This window comes from Sander vitreus, chromosome 13 (assembly GCF_031162955.1).
Source record: "Sander vitreus isolate 19-12246 chromosome 13, sanVit1, whole genome shotgun sequence".
Taxonomy (NCBI): Eukaryota; Metazoa; Chordata; class Actinopteri; order Perciformes; family Percidae; genus Sander; species Sander vitreus.
Window position 1 is genome coordinate 17,691,466 of NC_135867.1, and position 27,201 is coordinate 17,718,666.

At 39.9% G+C, this 27,201-nt stretch overlaps 1 protein-coding gene across 1 annotated transcript; it reads right to left on the minus strand.

Annotated features, from left to right (window-relative positions):
- Positions 1-22: 22 nt before the first annotated feature.
- On the minus strand, positions 23-26,973 carry LOC144528057 (neuronal migration protein doublecortin-like). Its single transcript, XM_078266476.1, has 7 exons — positions 26,823-26,973; positions 21,499-21,924; positions 18,755-19,089; positions 7,925-8,027; positions 5,192-5,281; positions 1,368-1,465; positions 23-1,240 (listed from the first exon to the last, which is right to left on the minus strand). Exons 2-7 carry the CDS (start codon positions 21,860-21,862, stop codon positions 1,184-1,186), a joined length of 1,047 nt encoding a protein of 348 aa, XP_078122602.1. The 5' UTR covers positions 21,863-21,924; positions 26,823-26,973; the 3' UTR covers positions 23-1,183.
- Between the last annotated feature and the right edge of the window lie 228 nt (positions 26,974-27,201).

Genomic DNA, 27,201 nt, shown 5'->3' on the forward strand with positions numbered 1-27,201 from the left:
ATACTGAATGTGTGTTGCCTACTTTTTAAAAAGGGCCTAATATTTTTTTCCTTTGGTTGTTTTTATGCACCATTAGGTCCTTCAAATCAGGTTTTTTGACACCCAGTTTCATAATCATTCAGCAATAACATGCACTGCAGTTTGTGAAAATCTAAAACACAGAGGGTATATATTGCCTACTGTCTACGTAGCGGGTCTAAATAAAGGAAACACCAACACAAAGACTTCTCTGAGGGCTATGTGGGATGCTTTTTCTTAGTTATTTCCTTGGCCTTGATTAGACAAGATTAATGCCAATTATTGCCAACATAAGGATTTTGAGGCCTCCGTTGTTATGGTGGTTTAGTAAAAAGTGTCATCTTATGGTTTTATAATCTCTTGTTCATTTGGGAACATGAATTCTCATTGAGGAGGCGTTGGCTTCTGATAATCCTCTTCAGTTGGGAGCTGCATCCCACACATCCTCACCCTCTGTGGTGGGACTTCATTTTGTTGGCTCTTCTTTTACTTTGACCATACCCTGTATCATGTTAAGCAAATGTTAGACGGACATATGTAGTGACGTTATAGAAGCACAGCAATGAACATTGGGCAGAGATGTTATGATGGATAGCTATACACAGTATTTACAACGGGTTAAAAAGACTGTCTGGTGTAGCAGATTTCCTCTAACAAGGGACCATTACCTTTCACACCTTTAACCGTAGGACAGGAGGACATGGAGGAACGTCACAAATACAAGTGATAAAAAAAGTTAGTTCTGACTAACACCCCTAAAAAATTCCATTTGCTGCTTGGAATTCTGTGACCGAAATATTAAAAGTCAGAGTGCATCCTTTAACAAAAGGTTTGAGACCAAAGTGACATTTTTACACCGTGAAATCTGCTGGTCAGTGAACTGTGTGCCCTTTTTGAGAAATAGTGGTTAACCTCCACATAGAAACATACGTCTGAACATTAGTGAGCTGATTGTTACGTGGTCGAAACTGCTTTAAAAACAAAAAGGGTTGTTTTATTCTCAAGCAGCAAATGGTGTCATAGCCCTGATGGCTAAGGCCTTAAAAAGAGAAAAAGAAAGGTTCTCCTACACAACAGGTGGCACTGTGAGTGAAGGTGGAAAGCAGCAGATGTATAAAAACTTCTGTGTTTCAGGCCAAAAAGGGAGGCAGGCTGCAGGAGGAGTCTACATTGATTCGCCGAGAGAGTCATCATCATCCAGAGATAAGGGCAAGTAGAGATCCTGCAAACACAGAGGAGCAAGATCACGTGTGTACAGTACATTCACTGTTAAAATGGAAATAAATGATGGATTCGGAGACAAAAAGGCAAAAAGATGAGAGGAGAGAGAGAGAGAGAGGTCAGAATACCTTCTGCTTGTTGTTGAGGCCTGGACTGTTGGGGGTGGAGGTGGGGGAATGCTTGGAAATTGGGGTGGAGAGCTGGCTGCTGGAGCCCGTCCCGTTGGCTGAGAGAGCCCACAGAAGAGAGGGAAAGAGGGACAGATTAGGGAGGGAAACAGGAGAGAAAGAGGTAAACAGTAGTGGATTGGAAAGTGTGCAAGAGAGGCCTAAACCTCTTTCCTTGGCTCTGGAGAAAAGTCTTTCCTGAACTGTAGCCTCATTTGGCTTCAGTGTAGGGGGACGCTGTCAGTCCAGGTCTAGGTGGCTGACAAGCTCTCCGTTTGTTAAGATTTATTCACTTACTCTGCGTCTGCCACGTTGCTAGGATTCCCTCTGTGTGGAACATTGTGTTTATAACTGAGAGCTAAGCAATGTGATGTAGTTTTGTGTGTTAAGTGCTTTAAAAGAGGTTTTTTTGTCTCTAAAGAGATGAAAAGAATTCTGAAGACTATGAGCCAGATGGCCAGTGTAAATTTGAGCCAATGAGTGTTGAAAACACAACGCTTCATTGTTAATGCCACTGGCTTCATTTAACCACTCAGCCACATTTACAAATGTAGACTTTACAAGCTGTTTAAACACTTTAAAGTCCTATTATCTTGGAATCTTAAAATCAGTATATCTAAACATGAGCAGCTCTCCCACACACACTTACTGAACAGAGAGTGCAGCTGTTTTATTTAGAGACCGATCATTCAGCTGCAGCAGAGGAAGAGTAACCTTTTTCTATACAGTAAGGGTTGCCCACATTGTCCAGGTTATTCATCTTCTGTAGAAAACTCATTCTAAATGTGGCGATGTTAAAATAAAGATCACTGTGTTTCGTTGTGGGCTGACATCCCAGGGCCCTGCCAAACACATCGTCAATGCATTCAACTCATTAAACCCAGTCCACCCCAATACAAGTGGTTTTTGTTACGTTAAAGGCTGAAGGAAGTGCTGGTAAGCAGGCTAACAGCTCTGTAAATTAGACGTATACAGTATTTTAGACTGCTAGGGAACGCAGGAACGTGGTTCAAGGCACTATTGTTGAGCTGGTGGCCAACAAGAGGCTTCCATACTAGCTGTTAACCACTCAGAGGCAGGGGAAGCATTCAGAGACAGATAGCAACAAACGGTACTTTATAGTTAGGGCTGTCAAACGATTAAATTTTCTTAATCGCGATTAATCGTTGAATTTCTATAGTTAATCGCGATTACTATCTATTTTGCATTTCAGAACTGTTTTTAAGTACATATTAACAATGGAAAGCAATTATTACCAGTGGATCTTGATTGGGAATCAAATGAATGCAAAGAAAGTGACTTTATGAACTTGATTTTAAGATTTGTATTTGTTTATTATTTATTTAATCTAGTCACACATTTGAATCTAGAGTCAATACTAGGGTTGGGTATTGTTTGGTTTGGATACCGGTGCTAAAGCGGTACTTTTAAAACGGTACCGGTGCCTTAACGGTGCCTGAACCAATACTTTTTAAGAAAGTAAAAAATAAAGAATTGAACAACTTTGAATGCACCACGAGGCTGTAAATTACCAGTTTCATTGAACTCACCGTCTGTGTTTTCCGACAACAGCAGCTGCAGACTTACATCCCGGTGTTGAATACTCTACAGTAAAACACAGTCAAACTTTACACCGTTTAGCGTTAGCTGTCAGCATTTTAACCGTGTTTAATCCAGCTACTAGCTAGCGGTAGGCTAACGTTAGCTGCTGTTGAGTATGTTAACTAGTGTCACGTGCAGCAATGTTTCTTTTGACTGTAACGTCTGTTTCAGAGCATCAGAGAGAAGTGCAGACATATCAATGGCACCAGAATGAGGCACAGAAATCCGCGTTGCTATTCCTGCAGCAGCAGGATGTGTTACGAGGAAGTACGGCAAAATAGTAGCCTGTTAGGCACGACGCAAAGCCGAGTGAGTGAAGTGAAAATAAATTAATAAATAGCGGCATGCGATTAATAAAAATTTACGCATTATGCTCGACCCCTAATCGCATCGTGATTAACGCGTTGATGCTGTCAGCCCTATTTATAGTTGTTAGTGTTTTTTTTAATCGGTCTAGATATCGGTATTTCAATAGTAATCCCAATATTAACTAACTAAAATAGTTATCGCTTTTCTGTCATATTGCGCGGGTTCTGTGTAGAGCATAAGAAGTATAATTACTATTAGGCTAAGTAATCTTTCCCCTCCGCACACCCAAAATAAAAAAGGAGAAATCCTCTTCCTTTGGTTCTTTCTTCTGGTACATGCTTTATGAATGATTTATAATTTTATAAGCTTTATTTACCAGTAGTCCTGTAATCCCAGTTAATTTATGCAAGTCACAACCGTGTCCTCTGCTATGACCCCATTGTCACCCTGTTGACCTCTCAGGTATTATAGAGGTGGGTAATGCTCAAAGTTTACTGCCTCCCCAGCATGCTGGCCAACCATCTGCTGTTTCAAAGGCCATCAGCCCCATCAGTAATCAATAAAATATTCAAGACCACTGAAGAACTGAGGGACCCCGCAGTGCTGGAGATGCCAACCCCCCGCCTATCACGTAAAGTGGCGTGAAGAAAAAAAAACAAAAAATTGTGGACTACCTGCTTAATCACCTGCTCCGTCTTTCTTTCAAATGTCGGAGACACTGTCATGCTGTACTGCTCATACCTTAACAGGCTTTAAGAACACGTACCAAAACCTCTATAGGGGTGTGCCATCATGGTATATACCAATAACCAGTAGGGGAATTAATAGTTTTACAAAATATATAATCTAACACTTGTATAATTTGACCCGGTTATGTGAAGCAAGAGGGAAAAAATGTATGCCATATCTTTCTGAGTGTTTACATGAAAGCTGTCAAAGAAAACCAGTGCAATGGTGCAGCTATATAAACTGAGACAGCATTGCAACAAAGAGGCATAACAATGTTTTTCGGTGTTAAAAGCTGTTGTTCACATAAAAGATTCAAGCACAAGCAGGCACCAGTGTCTCCATTATGTTCTATTGCCTCCTGGATATTATTAAATGTTAAAACGCCCGATTGTCAAATATATAGCTGAAAGCTGTTTACACTGTCTTTGTTTACTTTTCATGTTTTATTCATGTTTTTTTTTTTTTTTTTAAGAATGCACTAGCAACATTATTCTAAATCTCATCAGATTACCCTCGATGAACAAAGGCTGGATTCTTAACTGTCCCCATTATCAAGTATTAGAGGGGTTTTATGAGGTGGTGTTGTTGTTTGGACCCCCCCCCCAGTAAAAACAGTCTGACTCCAGATCTCAAAGCACAACCAGACAACACAATGAGGAACCAGGATTTTAACTCCTTCTCTGTCTTTTGTCCAATTCCAGACAACAAAATGCAGATTATAGTCGAACAAAATTTTTTTTTCTCTCATTAGCATCTCTGAAATTTGCTAATTTGAAGCAAGCTCTATTGGTAGTTTTAAAAATCTTCTATCATTCAATATTGACCCATAAGGAGAAATCATCGTTATGTTAACCATTCCCTACAGAGTAAGGTCAAAGGTGAAGGTGCTGGTCCATATATATATATATATATATATATATATATATATATATATATATATATATATATATATATATATATATATATATATATCCCCCTATGTATATTTTATTTTTTATGTACAAGTTGTCTTTACAGCAACAGAAATGACCTAGTTTTATTTCCCACCAGCTCTCTTTGTTTAGATTTATAGAACAAGGTGAGGTCAGTTTCTGCTGTACTTTAAACAGGAAGCGCTACAGTGTGGATGATAATAATGGGCTCACTCGATTCAGCAGGAGACTTGATGCGCCTGATTGGACCAGGACTCTTAACTGAACCACGTTGAGCTTTGGCTCCCTTCATCACCCTACATTCTGTGGAAAGAAGCACAAAGAGAGTTAGCAAACATCACTTTCCCCAAAGTGAAAGAATAAGGTGCGTGTATTCATGTTTGGTCAGAAAATATGAATTTAAACAGATTGTCTGAAATCAGGGTAAAAATAATAGAGCTTTGCCTAGATTTATTCTATCTTTTTTGTTTTATTAATTTGATTAACGGACCTTTTAAATAATGATTTCAACTCTGGTTCCATCTTGATGCATACTTGTCTGAAAATCTTTTGCTTTTACAATAAAAAAAAAAAAAAAATGTATGTCTTGCCAAACTGTCTGAATGACTACATGTTTACTTGGCATATTGATTGATGGAAATAAAAATACAAGAAGACAGTGAAGCAACCAGTGCGTTGGTTGCTTCACTGTCTTCTTGTATTTCTACGTACTTCTAAAGGATAATTGCTTTAACTGCCTCATTACAATGGCAGTATGTTGCTTCCCTTTTGCCCTTGTATTTTGGGTTCTAGCAACACACAATGCATGGAAACACATCCAGTTTTGTGTTGGCCCACAGCAAAAGCATGTTAAGAAGACAAAAGCATAAAATACAACCAGTCTCCACGTCTCATCTGTGAAGAAATTCAAACCACACAGAGCACACAGGCTGCATTGGTGGCATTTTGTTTACTTATTCTTTGATCAGATATTACCTTTTTCTTTATTTAGGTAAAGTCAAAGTCCAACTGCTTGTGTTTAGACAACATTGAACTGTAAATAGTTTGATTGCCTTCTTTATAATCCTGGCTTTAATAGCTATTATTTAAGAGTGATATCTGTTGCTTGTGAATTTATGAACATGTATTGCAGTAAATGTAATGTTATATAAATCCTATAAAAACATATGCAGTATATTCTGGGTCACTGAACTAATCAGGATACACAGACTCCAGACATTGCTACGCCTCCCTCTGCAACTTCCCCTCTATTTGTACTGTCAGCCTCCCCCTCCCTCCTCTCTTCCACTTTTGATGCTAATTATACTATCTGTCCTCCCTCCGTCTCCTGGGATCGCACCACGTCTGTCTTCTCTCTCCTAACCTTCACACACTGCTGGATACAGACATACATTCATGTGCTATTGTTTGCAAGGTGTGCCACCACCCCGTTGACAATGTTTCCGACTGGCAGCTTGTCGAGTCTACTCAGTGGTCTCGAAATAGCCCCGAGTCTGTCTGCAAAGATTCCCTCTCAACTGAAGTTGTCGCTGCATAAACAGAGCTGCAGGTACACATGTCCTCCTATGTCTGCATGTCCATCATAGTCTAGTATTTAACATAAGAAGTGTGACAAATAACCACAAGGGATTTAAATCTATTTTTGGTTATTCTGCCCAACCTTAAAAGCTGTGTTCACCTCTAGCCCAAACAGAAGTATAGAGGGAACATTTCATTGTATATGTGTCTCGAATTTTTTTGCATATATAAAATCTTCACTCCTTGAAAAAACATCAGAAGGTAAACTTATTTATCTTTGTAGGGAGAATGGCCTTACAAGTCATCAGTGATCGGTGTGTTGTCGTAATGTAATGTGTCACAGACAGGGCTCTCTCCTCCTCTACTCCACTGAGGCAAACTCAGTGATGGCTGGATGCTCCAGTTGATTCATTGTAGTATTGCCCCAAGGTTATTATAGACTGATAGAAACAATTTAGCTTTGGTACCATTGCTGAAAGTAAAGGACCCAGATCATTATAAATGTACTGGCATCTCCACCCTTCAAAGATTTGACAAGAAACTGAGGGGAAGAGACAGGATGAAGGGAGCATGATGTCAAATCTGCCCTGCATCAGCGCTGTGTAAGATTAAAAGACATTTAGTAGATAGTGAACGATTCGAGGAGGGGACATTAGGTGGAAGTGGGTTGTTAAAAATAGGGTTTTCAGGTCTGTGGGGAGCAGAGAGACCGTGAGAGGATCGGTTTTACATTTTCTCTCCTCGACTTCTCAGCACCAACAGATCAGCTGGCCTAAACCTGTCACCGGACAGATTAATGGCTTCTTCTCTACCTTTTTTCCTATCCCTGCTGCCCGTTGCTGATATCAGACTTCTCTCTTTCTTGGCCTCCTTCTCACATGCATCATTTTCCTCCTCACTATAAACAAGCACACAGCTTTGTATGTGAATAGAATTTTTTTTACAGAAAAAACCCATTATGGTAAGTCTGAAGAGCCCCTGATGGGACTGATATATTAAATGACACCCCAGGAACTACTAAGCTCTCAATCTATTTGGACATTGTCATTTTATATAAACACAATACATCATACATTTTAGGTTTTCAAGTGCAATGTCGGAGACTAGGGGCAGCATATCAGAAACATGATATTTTAAATTGAATGTTATGGATTTTATGGAAGTTTAATTATGTTTCCCAAACCCCTATTCTAAAACTATTGTGTTGTTTTAATGTGTATGGTCAACTCCGGGTGTCATTTCATTATATTTCTCACAAGTATAATGTTTTACTGTCTTTTGGTCAATATTGCTGCATGAATATTCTAAAGCTCATACTGTATGTTTACCATGGTTTTACAATAATATTGCACAAAGCTGATAAACTGTTCACCACCATGTCGGACTACGTCTGTGATGTAAAATACAGACTCATGCTGTCACGCTCACCGTTCTCATCCAGAGAGAAGTCGTCCTGGGCGTAGCGGAATTTCTCTGGTCCACATGCAATAAAGACATCGTCATCACCAAAGAAATCTTGAAGGCAGGTAACCTGTGAGGCCAAAAGACAAAAAACTTGAGACCCTTAATAACCTGGCATCAATTTGTATCATAGATAAGAGTTTAAAGCAACCCCAGCGGCTCTTTTAGGCTGCGCTTAGCACACACACCAGTGCTTTGAGCTAAATGCTAACATGCTTACATTGATGTTGTGAATGCTAAAATGTTGATGCTAAGCAAGTATAATGTTTACCATATTCACCACCCTAATTTTTTTATGTTAGCATGCTAACATTAGCTAAAACACAGCTACAGTACAGCTGAGGCTGACGGTAACGTCATTAGCTTTGAAGGTAATTAAATGTTGGATAAATATAAATTTTAGCCTGATGATGGGGCTAGATAAAAGTTAAGGCATCACCACAGTTATTACAATTTATATTGAGGGGAACATGAGTGTGTGTGCCAAATTCATCCAATAGCTGTTGAGATATTTTAGCTTGGAGTGGTGGCCCGACCCAACAGATACAGCGTCATCCCTATAGCCACGCATCAAGCATGGCTTAAAATATATCAGTTTTAATCGCCAATCAATGACTTTAGTGCACTTACAGAGAGTGTTACAGAACCTGAGACTATGCAATTGCCAAGAGAGATTAATCCGTTCATATTCATCTTATTATGTTGTTAATATTCATAGATTAATAAAAATGCATTTGAAATGTTAATTCAGGCCTAATTTTAATTAGTCTGATTTAAATGTAATCCATACAGGCATTTCCAGCATAATGAAGCATTGCTAATTGCTGTGCAGGAAGCAGCATTTGATGACAGAAACAAAAATGTTGAACTCTGTAAACACACAGCCTTATGTGGATACATTCACCGAGTAAAGCTTTCCTTGTCTGCCAGCCAAAGGATTTAGTCAGCTTTAAGTAGTAGTAGGGCACCTTTGTGTTTTACTTGTCATGTTAACATGCCTTTATGTACAGCAGAAGCATTTAACAAAACACACACAAAAAGGCACAAAAAAACCCCAAACAGAGAGTATAATGTTACACCTTTGCTGTAATGTGTAAATGATTCAACTTCCTTCCCCAGGGTCTTTTTCACTCTATAGCAGCTGTTGACACAAAATGGCCTGAGTGGACAGATGTCTTTGGGCCACACCTTCTCCTCTGCTCTCCATTATACAGGCGCCGTTACCAGCTCAGGCACGCCTATTAAAGCCATTCAAGCTAAAAGCTGTGTTTCTCCTTGGTCGTTTTTGTTCATTTTCCTGGTGCAGATGAGATTTGTTACAAAGCATCTCAGCCTCCAGTTTGCCTTTCAACACCAGATGACATTTGTCATTTCTCACTTGAATTATTGGATCAAGACACTAACATTAATTGAACTGCAGCTTACTCACTGGCTTTATTCACATTTTGAGGCTAATTTTCTAAAAATACAAGACTCCCGCTGACTCAAGCCTCTCTTGCTGGTCTCTCGGAGGAGGTCCATGGCCCAAAAGGTTACCCCGTGTTGGGACGTTTGCCAGGATAGTCAAGATGCATCATGGTTTCCTTTGTGATACACATCTAAACTATGAGCTGCAGATAAATTGGGAACACCCCACCCCAGCAGCTGCCATGTTGATTCTCTGTCCTGCTCGACAAGCTAAAAGTTTGTGGTGGTGACTCGCAGGCGAGGCATCCAACAGCTGTACCCCTCTCTGGGTCCCACAAGATTCTCTGGATACAGGCCTGAAAGATCCTGGCTGAGGTGCTTTGACTCCAGGGATCAAAATCTAATTGGTTTTTCAGCCCAATTTAAAAGGCTGAAAATGTGGGTTTCCTTCTGTGTGTTCATTATCAAGAGATTAGATACATGTTATTTTCATTAGGTTAAACTGTTGTGTGGCAACGAGGGAACCTGACAGTTAATCATAAAATGGAAGCATTAAGGAAGTGCTTTTTTCCCCCCCCCCAAGGCCAGCAGGTGGAGGAGAGGAGATGGAATGGGGTGGGAGGGTAATGGATAGTCCATGTTTTAATAGCTTTAAGAACAGAGCTGATTAAAGGGATAAAGTGTTTATCCAACAGACGTACACCTTAATCTGCTTTAACAGAATCTCCATTTGAAATTAAGATTCTGTCCTCTCAATTGGTTTCTGACAGGCAGCACTAGTAGTTTATTATTTCACAGTCAATCCGTCCACTCAACGAAGAGGTAGATAAATGCCTCAAAACAAAGATGTCTCTTTTTGCAGAGGAACTTTTACAAAGAAACATTTAGAAGCAGGGTGACAGTGCAAACATAGCATGCTCTGAGATAACTTGGGTTTGACCCCATGTTTCAGAAAGCATTCATCCTCTTTAAGAGTCCTTAGCAAAAACATTGAATCCTTCTACACAATCCTACTAATCCTATTCCCTACAGGGATCACTTAAGATCCGCATTATCTGTACAGTTACAGTGTAGATCTTTGACCAGTGCTCTTCGCATCATTAAACTCACAAATACTGTAATTCATGTACATCCAGTGTATCCAATGTCCCTTAGACACTCCGACTATCATCAAAACCTGGCCTGCATGTGCACATAACTAATATTAACATTATAACTAGGCATTTGTTTCTCCTCACGTGGGATGTCTATCATCGGGTAATTGTCACAGTGAATTTTGGCCTGAAATCTGTCTACAGTTGATAGAAATGTTGTTGAAAACTGTTCTGCTTTGCATGCGATCAAATCAAATGTAAAATGTCAGAGTCCCTTTGAAACATGGCTGCAGTGAGGAAAGGGCAGGCCAGCTTGGGAACATTTGAATATAGGTTAAGAAGCATCCGCTCTCAATTTGAAAAGGTCAGTCAGCGGTGTCATCAGACCCACCTGGCAACAGAATCTAGGAGGACAATATGAGAAGACATGATGCCATTTATCTTAAAGCCCTGTCATATTTTACATATTGCACATGCAATACACACATTAGAGCATACATCTATATACACATCTGTGCGTTTATTGGAGGAAGGCGGATGGGCTTTTCTGAAAGACTGGCTCCTTCCAGACTCCAGGTGCCCCCCACCCTCTGTCCCACCAAGCCCTTCCCTAATCTCTGACTCACCAGCTGTCAGGACCACATGACCCCCCAAAAACAACCAACACCACCAGCAGCTATGCAGGGATCCACCATCTAAAACTGAATTATTCAGAGTTCCTTTGGCCCGTTCGTCCACAGGCCGCAGACATGTCATTAGGTCATGGCAGTCTAATGGTAAATATAGAAATTAAGCAGGAGAGTAGGCCACAAGTGTACTTTCTATAGTTCCTGTGGTGCTTAATGAACAGTTTGTATTATTTCAATATTTGTTCTACAAAAACGAAAAGGTCCGGGAATTACCTCTGATTTGAGATGTTTTACCTTTTATAGGATTCATTCCTTGAACCACAAGGTAACACGCTACAGTGAAATTCACCACAACATACTGTAAAGCATGGCCTTTATGAAGGTTAATATAATGAATAATACAGATTATATCCAGTATCAAAAAACATGAATGCATGTTATAAATGAGAGAGCGGAGCAAATAACATATCCTCCTCCTCTGCTTGCAGAGAGGTCATGTTTCACTGTAAATATGACAACTTGCGTAGTACTACAACCACAGTGTGAAAAATAATATGTGTCATTCTAATCTGGGCTGAGCAGTGCCTCAAAAGGGTCTGATATACAATGTATATTATTTTGTGAAGGCAATAGTTTCAGGTGTAACTCAAAACTGTTTAAACAAATCAATGCCAAGCTAATAAACAATTTGATCTGCCAAACAAATATCTCAGGTCAATAATGTTCAAACAGCAGCTCTTTGCCACAGCTTGTGTGTGAAGCAGAAGGAAACATTTTTAAACAAAGCTCATGCATCCTTTGTCTCCTACAAGCAGCTGCTTGTCTTGACTTCAGCTCATCCTTTCAGCAGCTCAGTCAGAGCAATAACGAATGAATGATGATTCTCCAGGTCCAGTATCTGTCTCATATCCGACTCCGCACAGCCATGTTAATTGATCCCTGTGCAGAAGAAGAGTTATTCAATGCTGCATTATACCATTTTGACTCTCTATCATGACTCATCTAATCAGTACTTATCTGGCGAACAGTAAAGTCTTACCACCAGTGGTAATGAGTCAGCAAATGGCCAGGCAGTAGAATCGAAAATATAACCGATTACACTAATCTGCTCTGACAGATACAAGGGTTTCCTTCTGCCTCCATACAAATAAGCTGGAAACTAAATAAATATGTCTTGAAATTAGGACAGTTGCTTTGCAAGGAAGCAACATTTTCTATTTTACTGTGTTTTCAGCAAAGGATATGATGGCGTGAGGTTGAGGGCAGAGCATTTAACTAAAACAAAAGATGAATCTCACGTGAGCAAATTATCTTTCCTTAAATGTTATATTGGGTAGTCTTAGCATTACCGAGCTACGTGAGGGAAAAGTGACACGTAAACTACGATTACCACCTCAAGGTTGTATGCCTCCGCCAACCAGTCAAGTGGCAGTTTACATCCATGTCTGTCCAGACTCAAATTATATGTAGTGAAGACTTAAGGAATTTATTTAAAAAGGTATCAAGTATTTTTTCAATCAATATGTATCAATAATGACATGTATGATTCCAGTGAACAATTTCCAGTAAGAAGCATGCCGTCTTCACTTAGAGACTATTTTAACAGAGAAGTACAGCGGAATGATAGAGAGCTTCGTCACATCTTCGACAATCACCTAAAGCTCAACATCAGCAAAATCAACGAGCTTTTGATGGACTCCCAGAGAAACGGGAAGTCCCGTGTTCTGGTTGTCATCCAGGGAGGGGAAGTGAAGAGGGTGGACTAGTACAACTGGACTGGAGCACAACACTGAAGCGCTCTTCAGGAATGGACAGAGCAGACTGTTCTTCCTGAGGAGACTCAGATCCTTCAGTATGTGCAACAGGCTCCTGCAGATCAGTCCCCTCAAGGAGTTCCTGAGATATCACGTTCACGAGAATGGGACGGACGGGCAAACCGACAACCCGAAAACACGGATAACTATTTATGCCGGCGAGGAGGCATAGAAAGATAATGGCTGAAAAAGAGCCAGTAAGACCTTGCTCTGCAAACCCATGGGGAAACTCCCACACCATTTTCTTCACTGTAGGCACACAAACCTGATCAATATCAGTGCCTCTGCACTGAGTGGAATATTCCTCCAAAATACACACTCGTCTCCATTTTGTCCATTTCAGTTGAGGGTTTCACAGATGGTGTAGTATAAAAGGAAATCATAGCAGGTTATCTGCTTTTGTAGCAACAGCTCAGATATAATTACAAGACAAAAGTCAAATCCAGTAGATCAAATCACAAAGGAAGACGATATTTAAGCAGTCGCACTACATGATCATTATTGCCGATTGCCTTTCTGACCTGTCTGTGACCTCGGTGCACTGGTACAGTGTCTGTGTGCTACTGGAGGTGCTCTGAATGCATCTGGAGTGCAGATGAGCCAGTTAGGCAGCGATAGCTGCACAGTCATGGGGAGCAGCTGGTGCCTGATGTTGTTTTAACCCCACCCCTCCCCAACCCTGAGGAAGCAGGCTTTCCATTTGGCTGACTGATGTGGCCTTAGCATTATTAAATCGTGCTTCCTCCTCTTCCCCCCTGGTCATGCTCACTTGTTGATGTGGTCCTTGTGCAGGAAAGGGGAGCCAGTGAGGGGATTCAGGCACAGAGGAAGCATACAGGCTACCATGCCTGCTCGAGATGTTTCATCATGGGGACCACGCCCCTTTGTCAGCCTGATTGTCTGCCTCTGTTTAACACGGTGTGTGTGTGTTATATATATATATATATATATATATATATATATATATATATATATATATATATATATATATATATATATATATAATGTGGCTGCAATGAGCTGTGATGACGGGTGAGAAACAGAGAGCAAGCAGGTAAGACCCAATATAAAGAGCACACTCAGCGTATTACAGCCATTGTCACAAACTGAATCCATCACGGCGGAGCTTATTGCCATGACAACTGCTTCTGCAGCATGGCAAAGAGCAGGCAGGCTGCAAGAGCACTGATAACCAAGCAAAAGCAGGCTTTTCTTCCCTATTACTGGATGTATTCTAGTCGTTAAGAAGCCTTAAACCCATGCCTGTATCCATATCCTATTCAGTGAATAATTTCTTACTGCAAGTTATTAACTTTTAAAGCAAATTGGAATCTTTTGTTCTCCGACAATAACAGTGTGACCTTGTGCCTGAAGCATGCCTGAAGCATCCATTTCTTTTCCTCTCTTTGTTGACAAATCAATTTAAAAAAAAAAAAAAAAAAAAAAAGACTTGCAAACCTCATTTCTAAACCAGGTCAGAATAATGGGCACTCAAATCCACTAAAGAGCCCTCTCCAATGCTACAGCCTCGCACTGCAACACAATGTACCTTCAACATATTTCATAAATAATGACAATTGGATTTGGCCATTAGATTATTAGACGAAACCCATGCCAAAGTGCAATTCAGATGAACAAGCAGTGGATCTTAGATGCAAATCAGAACTATTCTCCGATGCAGACACCTCTATCAAAATGGAATGAATACAAAATGGCTGTCAGCAATTAAATAAACTCTGATTTAATGTAGCATTTAGAAGAAGTTAGGGCAAATCAAGAAATGTACTTGCACGGGGAATTATTTATTCCTCATCAGCAAAAATAAAATGATCCTAATTTGCTCTAGGAATGGAAAATGACTCCTGAATCCACTGGCCCCACCCTTCCTGATTGAAGCACTAGCAATTGAGGGGAAAAATGGGAGTGATTTTGTTCAGAACACTGACAAAGAGAGGAGGGCAGACTGTCTTTAGAGTCTACTCAGCAACAGACAAAAGAGGCTGATCAAGAGTGAAAAGTAGGCATTTTAAAAAATGATATGAAAACCTGCATCACCTCTCATCTCGGTCACAAACTGAGCTTTTAAAACTCGATATGCACACACTAGAGTCCATCGTGCTTCCAATTCACACCCTATGACGGAATCAAACCTCATTTCTAAACCAGGTCAGAATAATGGGCACTCAAATCCACTAAAGAGCCCTCTCCAATGCTACAGCCTCGCACTGCAACACAATGTACCTTCAACATATTTCATAAATAATGACAATTGGATTTGGCCATTAGATTATTAGACGAAACCCATGCCAAAGTGCAATTCAGATGAACAAGCAGTGGATCTTAGATGCAAATCAGAACTATTCTCCGATGCAGACACCTCTATCAAAATGGAATGAATACAAAATGGCTGTCAGCAATTAAATAAACTCTGATTTAATGTAGCATTTAGAAGAAGTTAGGGCAAATCAAGAAATGTACTTGCACGGGGAATTATTTATTCCTCATCAGCAAAAATAAAATGATCCTAATTTGCTCTAGGAATGGAAAATGACTCCTGAATCCACTGGCCCCACCCTTCCTGATTGAAGCACTAGCAATTGAGGGGAAAATGGGAGTGATTTTGTTCAGAACACTGACAAAGAGAGGAGGGCAGACTGTCTTTAGAGTCTACTCAGCAACAGACAAAAGAGGCTGATCAAGAGTGAAAAGTAGGCATTTAAAAAATGATATGAAAACCTGCATCACCTCTCATCTCGGTCACAAACTGAGCTTTTAAAACTCGATATGCACACACTAGAGTCCATCGTGCTTCCAATTCACACCCAATGACGGAATGTATACAGGTAAAAAAAAAAAAAACATGACATGTAATTAGTTTTTTTTAAACCAAAGGCTTGCATTGATAGTAAACTCTCACACCCACTACAGGATGTGGTATCTGACAGACCAGTCCACACCAGCTGGGCTCTCTTTGTGCCTGGGATGTGGTCTCCTAGCAACCGGTCCCAGCAGCTATCGCAATGGAATGGGAAGAGGAGGATCGGCGCAGAGTCAGGGAGGGGCGGGCACTGCATCAATATTGCTTCTACCATATCACCTCCACCACAGAGCAGCTGCAGTCTGCCTCTGCACACAAAGACACCGCAATAATGTGTGCTGCATTTCTCACATTTCTGTGCATTGCAATGAAACACCAATGGACACTAATCATGAAATAATTCATCTATATCTACAGTGATGATAAATGAATCAATATGCTCAGATTGAAACAGCTACCATACGGCGGCTATTCAATTCATTTTGAAAGAGAAAAATGCATGGCAAGAAGAAAAACCAAACCACAGCCCAACCACAAAGAAAACACACAACCACAAAACACTGAATTATAAAAATAAGTCATAATCCATGGAGGCGATTACGATATCCAAACATTTTGTGTTTCTGTAGGAAAACCAGTATGAGACCTGGGGCAACCAGACTGCACCCCTGGGAGAGAGCATTAAAATCAAATTCCCCCATCTATCATTTCACCCCCTCTCCCACCCCCCTTCCTCCAAGACACATGTGGTTCTAGCTTTATTAATACAGGAGGAAATACAACTGAAGAAGTACAACACCTAAAGGAGCTCAGCAGGGCACAATCCCAGTCCATCTGTAATGAATAATACAGGAAAAAGGTCCCAACAGGAGAATTAGCGAACATTTAACCATATCAAAGAGAGGACTGAGGAACAGATGTCCATGTTCGTATCCACACATGCTTTCACGCTTGCTCCGCATCTCCGCCTCCGTTAATTAACTGTGATTCACAGTAGTCTGGAAAGCACAGTTATCTGTGTAGTCAGTTACAGGTGTGGCAGGTGTGAGTTTTGAAATGATCAAGAGAAAAGATAGATCAGTACCTGTGTATATAGACATATTTTATCATGGTTGTTGAATGTTTTTCAAAACCTTTGTCAAAAGGTTCTCCCTACTGCACAAATACTCGATTTTTTGTATTACCGCATTCTGACACTGCACCCTATTTTGTTGGACCACACTCACATTTTATTTAGGATCCATGTCACAGACCTTTCCACAGTCTTCCAGGTGGGTGACCCTGCATGATGGCTGTTTCAATAAAGCACAACTATGAATAAAACATTATGTCCTTTTAGGTTAACCAGTGTGTTGAGAAAACAATCTTCCCTGGGGAGTAACTTTTAGGCAAAGTTAAAGCATGTTGTGTGCCTCATATTGATTATTTGATTAGCTTTCACCATCCTTGTGCTTTAGTATTAGCTGCATTTACAGCCGTGTCCCATTACACGGTATGTCATCTGTTAATCTTCAATGAATGCACTTTATTATGACAGCAGTATGGAATTGAGGCACAGCTTAAATGTGACTGTTGCCAAGCCAACTATTGAATACACTCTCTCACAATCTGCACTTAATTGTCTTTAAAGCAAAACAAGTGAAAGCATTTTCTTGCCTGTTGCTATCTAGCATCTATGCTGGGAAACCATACATTAAGACTGGACAGAAATCACAGAGTCAAAAAGAGACTTATGGAATTATTTAGAAATATAAATATATTCTGCTGGTTGAGGTAAGTAGCAGCAGGTAAGCAAATTAGTTAGCTTTACTAACTAGATACCCAAGGTAGTCTTAGTTAGCCATAAACCAAATGCATATTAGGATGAGTTTTAATATTTCCTGTGAAATAAAGAATGTCTGATGTACATCTTTCCCAGCTTAGATCGTTTATTGCCAGTGATATGCAATGTTTGGTGGTAATAAAATCAAATCCTCCATCTTAATTTGTTAATTCAGGATACACTGTATTACCTTTAACTTCATTATTGTGTGTATATACACAATACAGGTGTGATGTCAATGCAAGTTTTTACTACCCACAGCCAGCTAGTGGAAACTAAACTTTATTCTCAGAGGGATTCCAGTGCCCTGATTTCTGTTTGGCTACAACAGCTAAGGGATCTGTTAACTGAACACCAGAGAATAGTCATGGTTGGTAAATGCACTTTGCCTTTTATTCTGTGGCTTCTTTTACATGACATAAGAAATGTCTGTGTATTTTGATCCTTGTCATGTCAACATTGGAATTCAAGCTGAGAATCCAGATGTGCCAGTGAGTTTAATAGATTGACTGTCTGGTGACAGAAGCGGATCATTTTTTTGTACTGAGGTCAGTTATTGCAAGGATTACGAGTAGGTATATTTACTAGCTTCGGTGTCCTAGTTGACAGTAGCTACATTCACATTTTATTGTTAAGGTTTTCTAGACCCATATTCTCACCGATTTACTAATATCCCAGCGTGCACCATCTTAAACAGAGTAACAATGGGGACAAAATGATCAAACAAACAATACAGGGTTTGGCCTTTTGTACAATACCATAGTGGGTGGAAGACAGAACTTCCCAGGACTACTGAGCTTTTTAGAGACTAAAAACTAACTCCACAACAAAGGCTGGTGGACAGGATACTAATGACCTGCACCACAAGACAGGAGAGTATGTTGCCTCAGACTAAAGTCAGAATAAAGACTGCAGACAATACAGGCCATTGTGTACACAGGTTGTTCTCATGGATGCTCGAGGTTCTCATGGACCTTCTGTGTCACTGTTGACTGAGGGTAGGAGCACACATTTTGTCCTCTACCTACTGGGTCCATTTTGAAAGTACATGATGTTAAATTAAACCACTGAAGATGCAATGCCATTGTAGCAGCTTGACATTTGGTTTTTAGAAGGTTAGTTTTCATATGCAACTCTGGTTTGCAGCAGCACATGAGCCAATGTTTGTTTTGAGCATGATGCAAGCTGGGAAACGGCTAAAGGTGAGACATACCTGCTTTCCGTCAAGTGTGTAGATCCTCTTGACCGCGCCGCTTTCGAGTTTAATGGCCTCTGTGATGTCGGTGAGCACCTGCTCGAAGGAGTGTGCCGTTTTCTTATTGAGCAGGACGCGCACAGCCTTTCGTGGCTTCACACCGCTGCGCATCACCGTCACTAGCTTGGGTCGAATAAAGTCCTTGCTCTCTCCTCCGGCAGCTTTGGCAACAAAGGCTTGCATGTTCTTCTGGCTCGCTGAGGCCTTTACATTCACGGACCAGTTGGGGTTGACGTTCTTTGTGTAGTCAACCTTCTTGTAGATGTTCTCTGATGCACAAACATAGCTTTCCCCTGTGAAGGCAAAGAAAAATTGGGTTAGTGTGTTGTAACACACTCAGCTATTCAACTTTGACACCCGAGACTCCCAGAAGTGTCCACTCAGAAGCATTTGAACCTGCAGGAACTCAAAGTATGAGATATCAAGACCAGTGGGGGAATCTTTGGGCTTTCACATCATGGATTTCATCGACATCGAGCTAATGTCACAACTAAAAATCATTTTACTTAGAAAATAGCACATGCTGCAGATGATGTCAATAAAAACTGTTCACAGATAGGCTATGAGTAACCAGATTGGTTCTGCAGAGACATGTTGCTAGTTTATCCAAATGTTATTTTTGATCCTTAGATCTGGTTGGTTAGACTGCACTGGGAAACATGTTTTTGTGATTTGAATATTGGTGGTTTAAAGTAAACTTCAAAATCATTTTAAGACAGGACACAAACTGAGATTTCTTGTTCTTGTAATGGAACAGATACTGTGTTATTGTGCGCCTATGAAATATGTTGTAGCTCACACTTGCATGTCTTTGTTAAAGCCTGCTGAAAGACTGACCTCCCTGTAGGACATTATTTAGTCATATAGTATCCAAGCACTCTTTTAACCATTTTTCAAAAGAAAAACAAATCTATCAGGTAGTTTAAATATTCTACAGCTTTATCACAAATGTACTTTTCCTTAGTTGGCCCATCTTCATCCAATTCTCTAAATAATCTATTTTCATCGCCATTTATCGACTTCCAGTCTTTACGGCAGATTATGCCATTCAGACAGGGAGAGGAGTTAAAGTAAAAGCAAAATGCAGCAGGAGGAGAGCTGGAGAGAAAGAGAGATTTAGACAAAAGGGGAATCCAGAAGACAATAATTAGGCCAAATGTGGAGAAACTATGGCAAAGACAAAAGGCATAGAACAGGATTACACAGTGCAGAGGAGATTGAGCAATTAATTATACCCCACAAGAGGAAGCACAATGAAATGCCCCCCACCACCCACAGTGCTTACTGTGCTGCTCCCTGTTTACTGCAATCCTCACACACATGCAGAAAAGCACATAGATGCGCGCGCGCACACACACCCCTATCTTTCTTAAGCAGCTCAAGGAGCAGAGATGATCATCTCATTCTGAACAAATTAAGCTGCAGTTTATCTTCTAGCTTTAGCCCAAGTTCACTCTGTCCACCTCGTCCCACTTTTTTAGAACAACCTCATAAAGTGGGCCAGGGCTTAAAACCTGGGTCATTTAACTGGGTCTTATGAATTATTCTTGAGAAACATCTATTTGATGGCTGTTGATTGAAAATGTATGTTGCTGCATCTAGGCAAAAATTTTCCCTGAAATATGACTTTCCTCATGCAGGCCAATGCATGGATCATCTTGTCTGGTGCCAAGCAAATACTTTATAACAATAACCAAAAGGATTTCTAATCATCTATGGCAACTTTCATGACATAAATCTCTAAGCCTCGTAAATCACTTATGATGTCAAATATAGACTAACACTAACTCATTTATGCTACCTCATCTATCACACTATCAGCACAAACTGATCAGCAACAGCATGAAATATGTCGTTATGTAAAATACCTTGAGTGTTGAATCAAAAACTCCACTATAAGTGAACATACAAAAAGGTGCATTTTCAATTGGGTTTTCCACCCTCTGTTACTATGAATGCTGATGGAGATGCTTGAGAGTAAAAACTCACTCCCAAATTGTGACAGGATGTTTCTTTAATGAATTGAATGCTAATATCATCTGTTCATGAACCATTTATCCCATGCTGAGCTGTAGAGAGCCGACTTTATAGCTCAGTATGAATCCCTGCGAGAGTCTAAAGCTAAACGCCCAAAAACTGAGACTAGTGAGTCTAATTAAGGCCAAGATAAAATACCTGCTCACAGCTTTACAAGCAGGTTCAAGAAATCTTTGACAGCAGACCCATGAAATACAATGTTATATGAGTAACCGGTTGTGTTTTTTTTGTTGTTCTTGTTGTGGTTGTTATGTAAATGTGGCTGTTTAGTTCAAACAAAGCAAGCTTTCTCAGTTTTTAAGAAATTCTCATATACATTTCCTCTTAATAGCCTAGAAGTGGACCACGTCACTCGACTGTCCCAAGGTAACCCCTCAGATTAAAAGTCGATACATGATATGAAGAGATTACAGGAGTCTAGACCGAAAAGATAAGACTTCTAATCTCAGAACTGGAAATGTTATTCTCCTAAATCTTCTCTGCACAGAAACTGACTTGAAACTGCAGATCATCTTCAAAATTGTGGTCAATAATGTTTTCAATTTGACCTCACTCAGCAGCTCTACTAGGGAACAAAGAAACTGACAATCCAAAAAATTACTCCTCTCATGATGCGTTAAATCAGATATAGTAAGTGGTTACGGTGTCCTACTACATATGCTTACCTTCCTCTAGCTCATCCATTGAGACGATCTTGCGTGTGCCATCAATAGTGAAGATGAAGCGGACACCTTGTGGCAAGTTGATGTGGTCAGAGAGCGAGCGTGTGAGGTCAGCCAGCAATGAGTCAAAGGTGCGGAATCGGTCGTTGGCCACAGCGTACACGATGCCCTTGAAGTAGCGGTCTCCATTGCGGTAGAAGCGCACCTTTTTGGCTTTCTTCTCATTGGTGAGGGCCTGCAGAGTGCGCGTACGGTAGAAGCTGCAGTGGGCGCTGTGGGTAGGGCTGGGAAGTCCATTCAGGCGCCCACCCCGCGGGTTACGGGATGCCTTGTCTCGCTCATCAAAATGTCCAAAGTCTAGCTCCATGATGACTGAAAGTTGAGATGGTTTTGACAGATGTGTGGTGGTGATGACCAGCTCCGGAGAGTCTGGAGAAAAGAAGGAAAACAATGTATGTAAAGTAATGTAACACTAAGTAAAATACTGCAATAATATGATTTTACTATTTTGGCTTGTTCCAAAAACATGGCCCAGGCAACCTGTTTTAAAAACCCAGAATAAAGTGACACAATCTGAATTTGGTACCAACCTCTCCTAGTATTCATTAATCACTGTGAGTTACGGAGTACATAGTCTGTTACAAAATACAGAGATGTGCATTTTCATTTCACTTTTGACATTAGGAACTGAATTCTGTAAATCTGTAATGATGGTAATAGTTTCATTTCCATACAGGTGGACAATGAATTAAACCACTAATCATTTTAAGTAAGACTAAAGGACTGGTTTTGAATACTGGTCTTTATGCTCTAGCCTAATACCGTGTCTGTATTGAAAGCAGTGATAGTCTTGCTTCAAACAGTGACACATCCTGACCACTTCAAATAACACTGTATGTGTAGGTTCATGATTTTACCTTCAGTACAATGTATGAGTCCTTGATCGACTACAGTGCTAAATAACATGGCGCCTCAATCCCTTTACAGATGATCCAATGGGACTTCCGCCTTCTACACATTTGATACCGTGTGGTACCAGGCAGTGCCATTTTTTAACAAGGAGTTCTCATGTCAAATAAGAAAGATCATGATTATTTTAATGTCATGTTTACATCAGTTTTCACTCAATACAATAGGACTGAAATAATGCATACTTTGGCAGGTACACAAATTGAATTATACCCACATGGAGATTAAGTTGACTGACTGACTGAAAGAAATTGCATGTTAAGGTGGATTTGCAGTTAGCCAGAATACAACCATAAGTGCCTTGGACCCACATTACTGTGGATCAAATTCATGAATTAAGATGATAGGTTTTGCTTATAGTAAGATTACAATCCAACATCTGCTTTGGCTTAACTGCTCCATGAGGCATGTAGCACATACGATATGTCTCTTCTTCTGTATTCCGCCTACATACACCTGTGATCAGTTGTCTCACTTGCCTGGATAAATAAGTAAATGGCACAAGGCCAGTTTTATTTTTTTTTATTGCATTAGTCAAAACCAAAGTCACATTGTCAAGACTCTTTATACTGTCAGTGAAACAGACGTTTGTGTGGCTCCAACTGTGAATAATCTTTCATAGATTTCACACCAAAATGACCACATTTTCCAATCCATTTATACTCCAACTGCAAACACTATATATCTACAGCACCTTGTTCAAATGCTAACACATTGTTTTTCAAAACTAATGAAAACACATTTAAAAACAAATGGAAAACGTGCATTTCTGCAGCAACCATATTGCAATATATAGAAAATCTGATCAGAATATTTTATTTTTAGTACGAGTAATTATACTATACATGTTGTTGATAGGGTTTCCCTTCTGTAATTATTATTGCAGCCCTGGAATTTGTTTCATGTTTCAACCTTTATTTTTCACAATTCCTGTATACAAACATATAGAAAAAAAATAAAGCATATTGAAGCAAATTGCTGATTGATTCTTGTTACATATACTTTAGTACAGTAAATATTCTTATTCTATAATGAAATACTGATTAATGTGAGAAATAATTTAAACTTCAAAGATAAAAATTCATAATTTATGCAATGCTCTTTGTTGTTCCGGTTTTTATTTCACTGTGTTATGAGTGACAATGTATGTTTCCTGAGTGACAACTGTTGCCAGTGTTCAAATGAGCTTATTTTGAGACATGTATGAAGTGTTTTGGTGGAAGTGGGATTAAATGTTTGGCCAAGATACATGTTATACAGACTGTATGAAGAGTTTTTAAACAGTGGCTTTAGTATTGACTTATGCTTGGTAGCATTTGGAGAAAAAATAAAGTACAAGGGTACAGTTTCAAAATAAGTATTTGATATATAATTTATATATATCAAATACTATATAATTTGGAAACTTGCTGATTGTTGGTTTAGACATGTGAAATCAATTAAGTCCCCAGAATCTCTAAGAACCAACAGATGACATAACACAGTATTGTCCCGACAGGCTGATCTGCTCAGATGACTCAGGATGTGTTTTTGTCACATTTCTCTATTTCTTTGTGGTTGCTAATATGTCTAGCCGTTAATACGCTGCCATTGTGTCCAATGTAATGAAAACGCATTTAGCGGCACAGCCAGACCAGTGATATTGTACATGTGCACTTTTCAGATTTTAGACTCTTACAGCAGTTTTTTAATATTTAAGTGCAATAAGTGTTGTCAGTGTATTTCTACTAACATTTCTGTCAAGTTTCACCACATTAAGACTGAATTCAAAGCTTTCATCATTTAAAGGAAAATTTATTTGTCACAAAATAGTGGGGATTTGAATGTTACAGGATATCCAGCTCTTCCTGCTTCCTAGAAATTAAGCAAAAGATGCATCTGTTCAGCCAACAAACAAACCATTTATACTATGGGATGGACTGGCCGAAGGCTGGAGCAGTTTTTCTATTCAAAAGACTGGCCTCTTCCTGTTAACCTCCCACCTGATGAGCACAACTCAGTTCTCAAAAGCCACAAAAACTCATTGAACCATACAATTTAAAGTAAAGTTAAACACTAAAAAAACAAACAAAACAAAAAAACATAAAAACACTCACATGCACCCACATAAAAGAGGAAGTTATCTGTGCCCAGTTTAAAGCTCAGCTCCATTGACAATCTGACTTTCAATAAAATTTTCTTTAAAAAATAAAAAAAACCTTCTCAAGAGTGATCACATCCTTATCTTTTGAATAGCTTTTGCTGTTTAGTAGTTTGCTATCGGAGAAGTCTTGCCCTAAGAATTTCATTTCGCAGTTTGACCCATTGCCCAGTGTTACTCTGTGCAGATGGCAGATACAGTAAAGTCTCTGCAAACCAAAATAAGATAAAGATGTCATGCATGTCACCTGTTTTTCTTCCAGGTCATAATTAGCTTATAGACTTGACAATATTGACTATGAGGTTACTGGTCTTTGAACTCATCTCATCTCTGAGTGGCTTGATAACAACACACTGTATGTCTTTTAGGATGTTTAAGTCACTTTTTCCTTATTGATAATGTTTAGGACCCAACATTTTGTCAAGTTTGTCTTCTTCTGTCATTCAAAGACTTTTTTCAATCTTACACCATTTTGCAGCAATCTTCAACCAAACCCTCGGTGAGAAGGGCCTCTAGTTAGAGGAATATTGCACACTATTATCATTTCTCAGCTTTAAGTGAAATTATATTGCTAAAATATGAATTTACATTATTATGTTTTACAAAATTCTGAAACTGAAGTTTTTTCACTTCTTCTTTCACTTGTCTGATAGATTTTGTCTGACGGTTCACAGCAGAACACCGTTGAGTCTCTTTGAATAGACTTGAAATGACTAGCAGATGAATCAATTAGCTGATAGACAGTAGATTAATCAGCAACTATTTTATATTTTTCAATTAATCGTTTTTAGACATTTTCACGGCAAAATGTCAACCGTTCTCTGGTTCTAGCTTCTCTAATGTGAGGGTTTGTTGAGGATCAATGTAAATCTCAATATCTTTAGGTTTGAGGAGTATTGATCAGACAAAACAAGACATTTGAAGATGTCACACTAATATTATATTACATACAATATTATATTGTGATATTGATCTCAAACGTGTCATGAAGTTCTACTTCAAACATTTAACATGTCAAAAAGTCTCCTCAGAAGCCTCTACTGCCTCTTTCATCATTCCATGCATGTAAACCAATGCATGAAACAATGTCTAATAATCATTTGCTCTAACAATTTGTAATTCTTCATTGTCCTCCAGGTTTAATGCCCAACATGGTGCATATAACTACAGTAAAGGAACACGTTGATTAAAAGGAAACATCTGCCGCCACCCATCCATGTGGCAGGGCCCTTCAATCCCCTGCTAACCCCTGGCTGTGCTGCTGACTGCATGAGGTTTTATGACAGGCACGCTGATAGGGGTGGGACTTCTGGGTGCTCCTCAGCTGACAAAGGCCAGGTTTCAAGCCCATCTGCCACACTAATGGGCAGAGCTAACAGTGACCCTTCCCCAGTGGAGCATCAACTAGGACAGTCCATTGTCTCCAACAGGGTGCCTTGCCTTCAGAGTGACATCACCATCACTGCTGCTGTTCCTGCTGGAGGAGCAGCCGGCTCATTTTCCAGCATGAGTCCACCAAGTACATCTTGTCAATGGAAGCAATAATGGTACACTATTAAAGCTTTTCAGTGTGAAACTATATGACATCTAGATATACATGGCTGAATGATACACTACATACTTTTGTCAATAGCTGAATATAAATCACCATCACAGCTAAATGAATGCATTCTCCCCAAAATGAAAGCCTCGTCTGAGCATTAAGCAGCACTGCAGCAACATCGTGTGATATCACTGATATTTTTGGCTGTTTCTGTGCTCCTGGCTGAGCCACCCACACACCACCCCGGTGACTACACATTGACAAACCAGCAACCACATTATGACTCTCCAGTCATCTTCATCCAGAGCTGATCTACATACAGTCATATGTCTAGAAACACCACGCCGCGCAAAGATAGTTTTAAATCACAGTCGCAAAAGGAAGAAAGTTTCCTGATGCCACACTTCTCATTTATGATGGATGACTGTGGCCACATGGAAGACAGCAGAGGCAGAAAATGCAAGTTTTTTTTTCCTTTAGGAAAAAAGGCGGTTGGGTGTGCGCACACCTACTCACAATCCACCTGCTCAAATCTGAAAACCTAAAAATATTTATTCCACACACAAATACCTGCAATGTCATCTGCAACTTGCCCACTCCAAACCAAAAGAACGCCAATTTAATTTCTCTTTTAATCAATAAAGTATGTGGATAATCACACCCAGTAAGACTCACCTGCGTCGCTGCTTGCGAAGAGAAGGGAGTGTGTGTGGGGGGGAGTGTACGTGGATGTGGGAGTCGATGCTGCAGGATAGCGGCACGCCGTCTCTCCCCTCGCCTTTGTCTGCTTCAGTCTGAGAGCCGAGCCGCTGCCTGCCTCACTGGAGGAGCCACTGGGTCCTAAAGCCAACGAGCACTGACTGGACCCGCCCACTGTGGAAATGCTTATAGGTACCAGTCAGAGTGGGCTGGGGTGGAGCTCACATCAGTCTCTCTAAAGTTACATGGATATGCAGTGCATTAAAGGAGGCTATTATTTAAAGTAATGGGTGAAAGATGAAAGAGCCTATTAGAGATCTCATGATATGTGGGTGTGAGGCACTTTCTCTCTCAA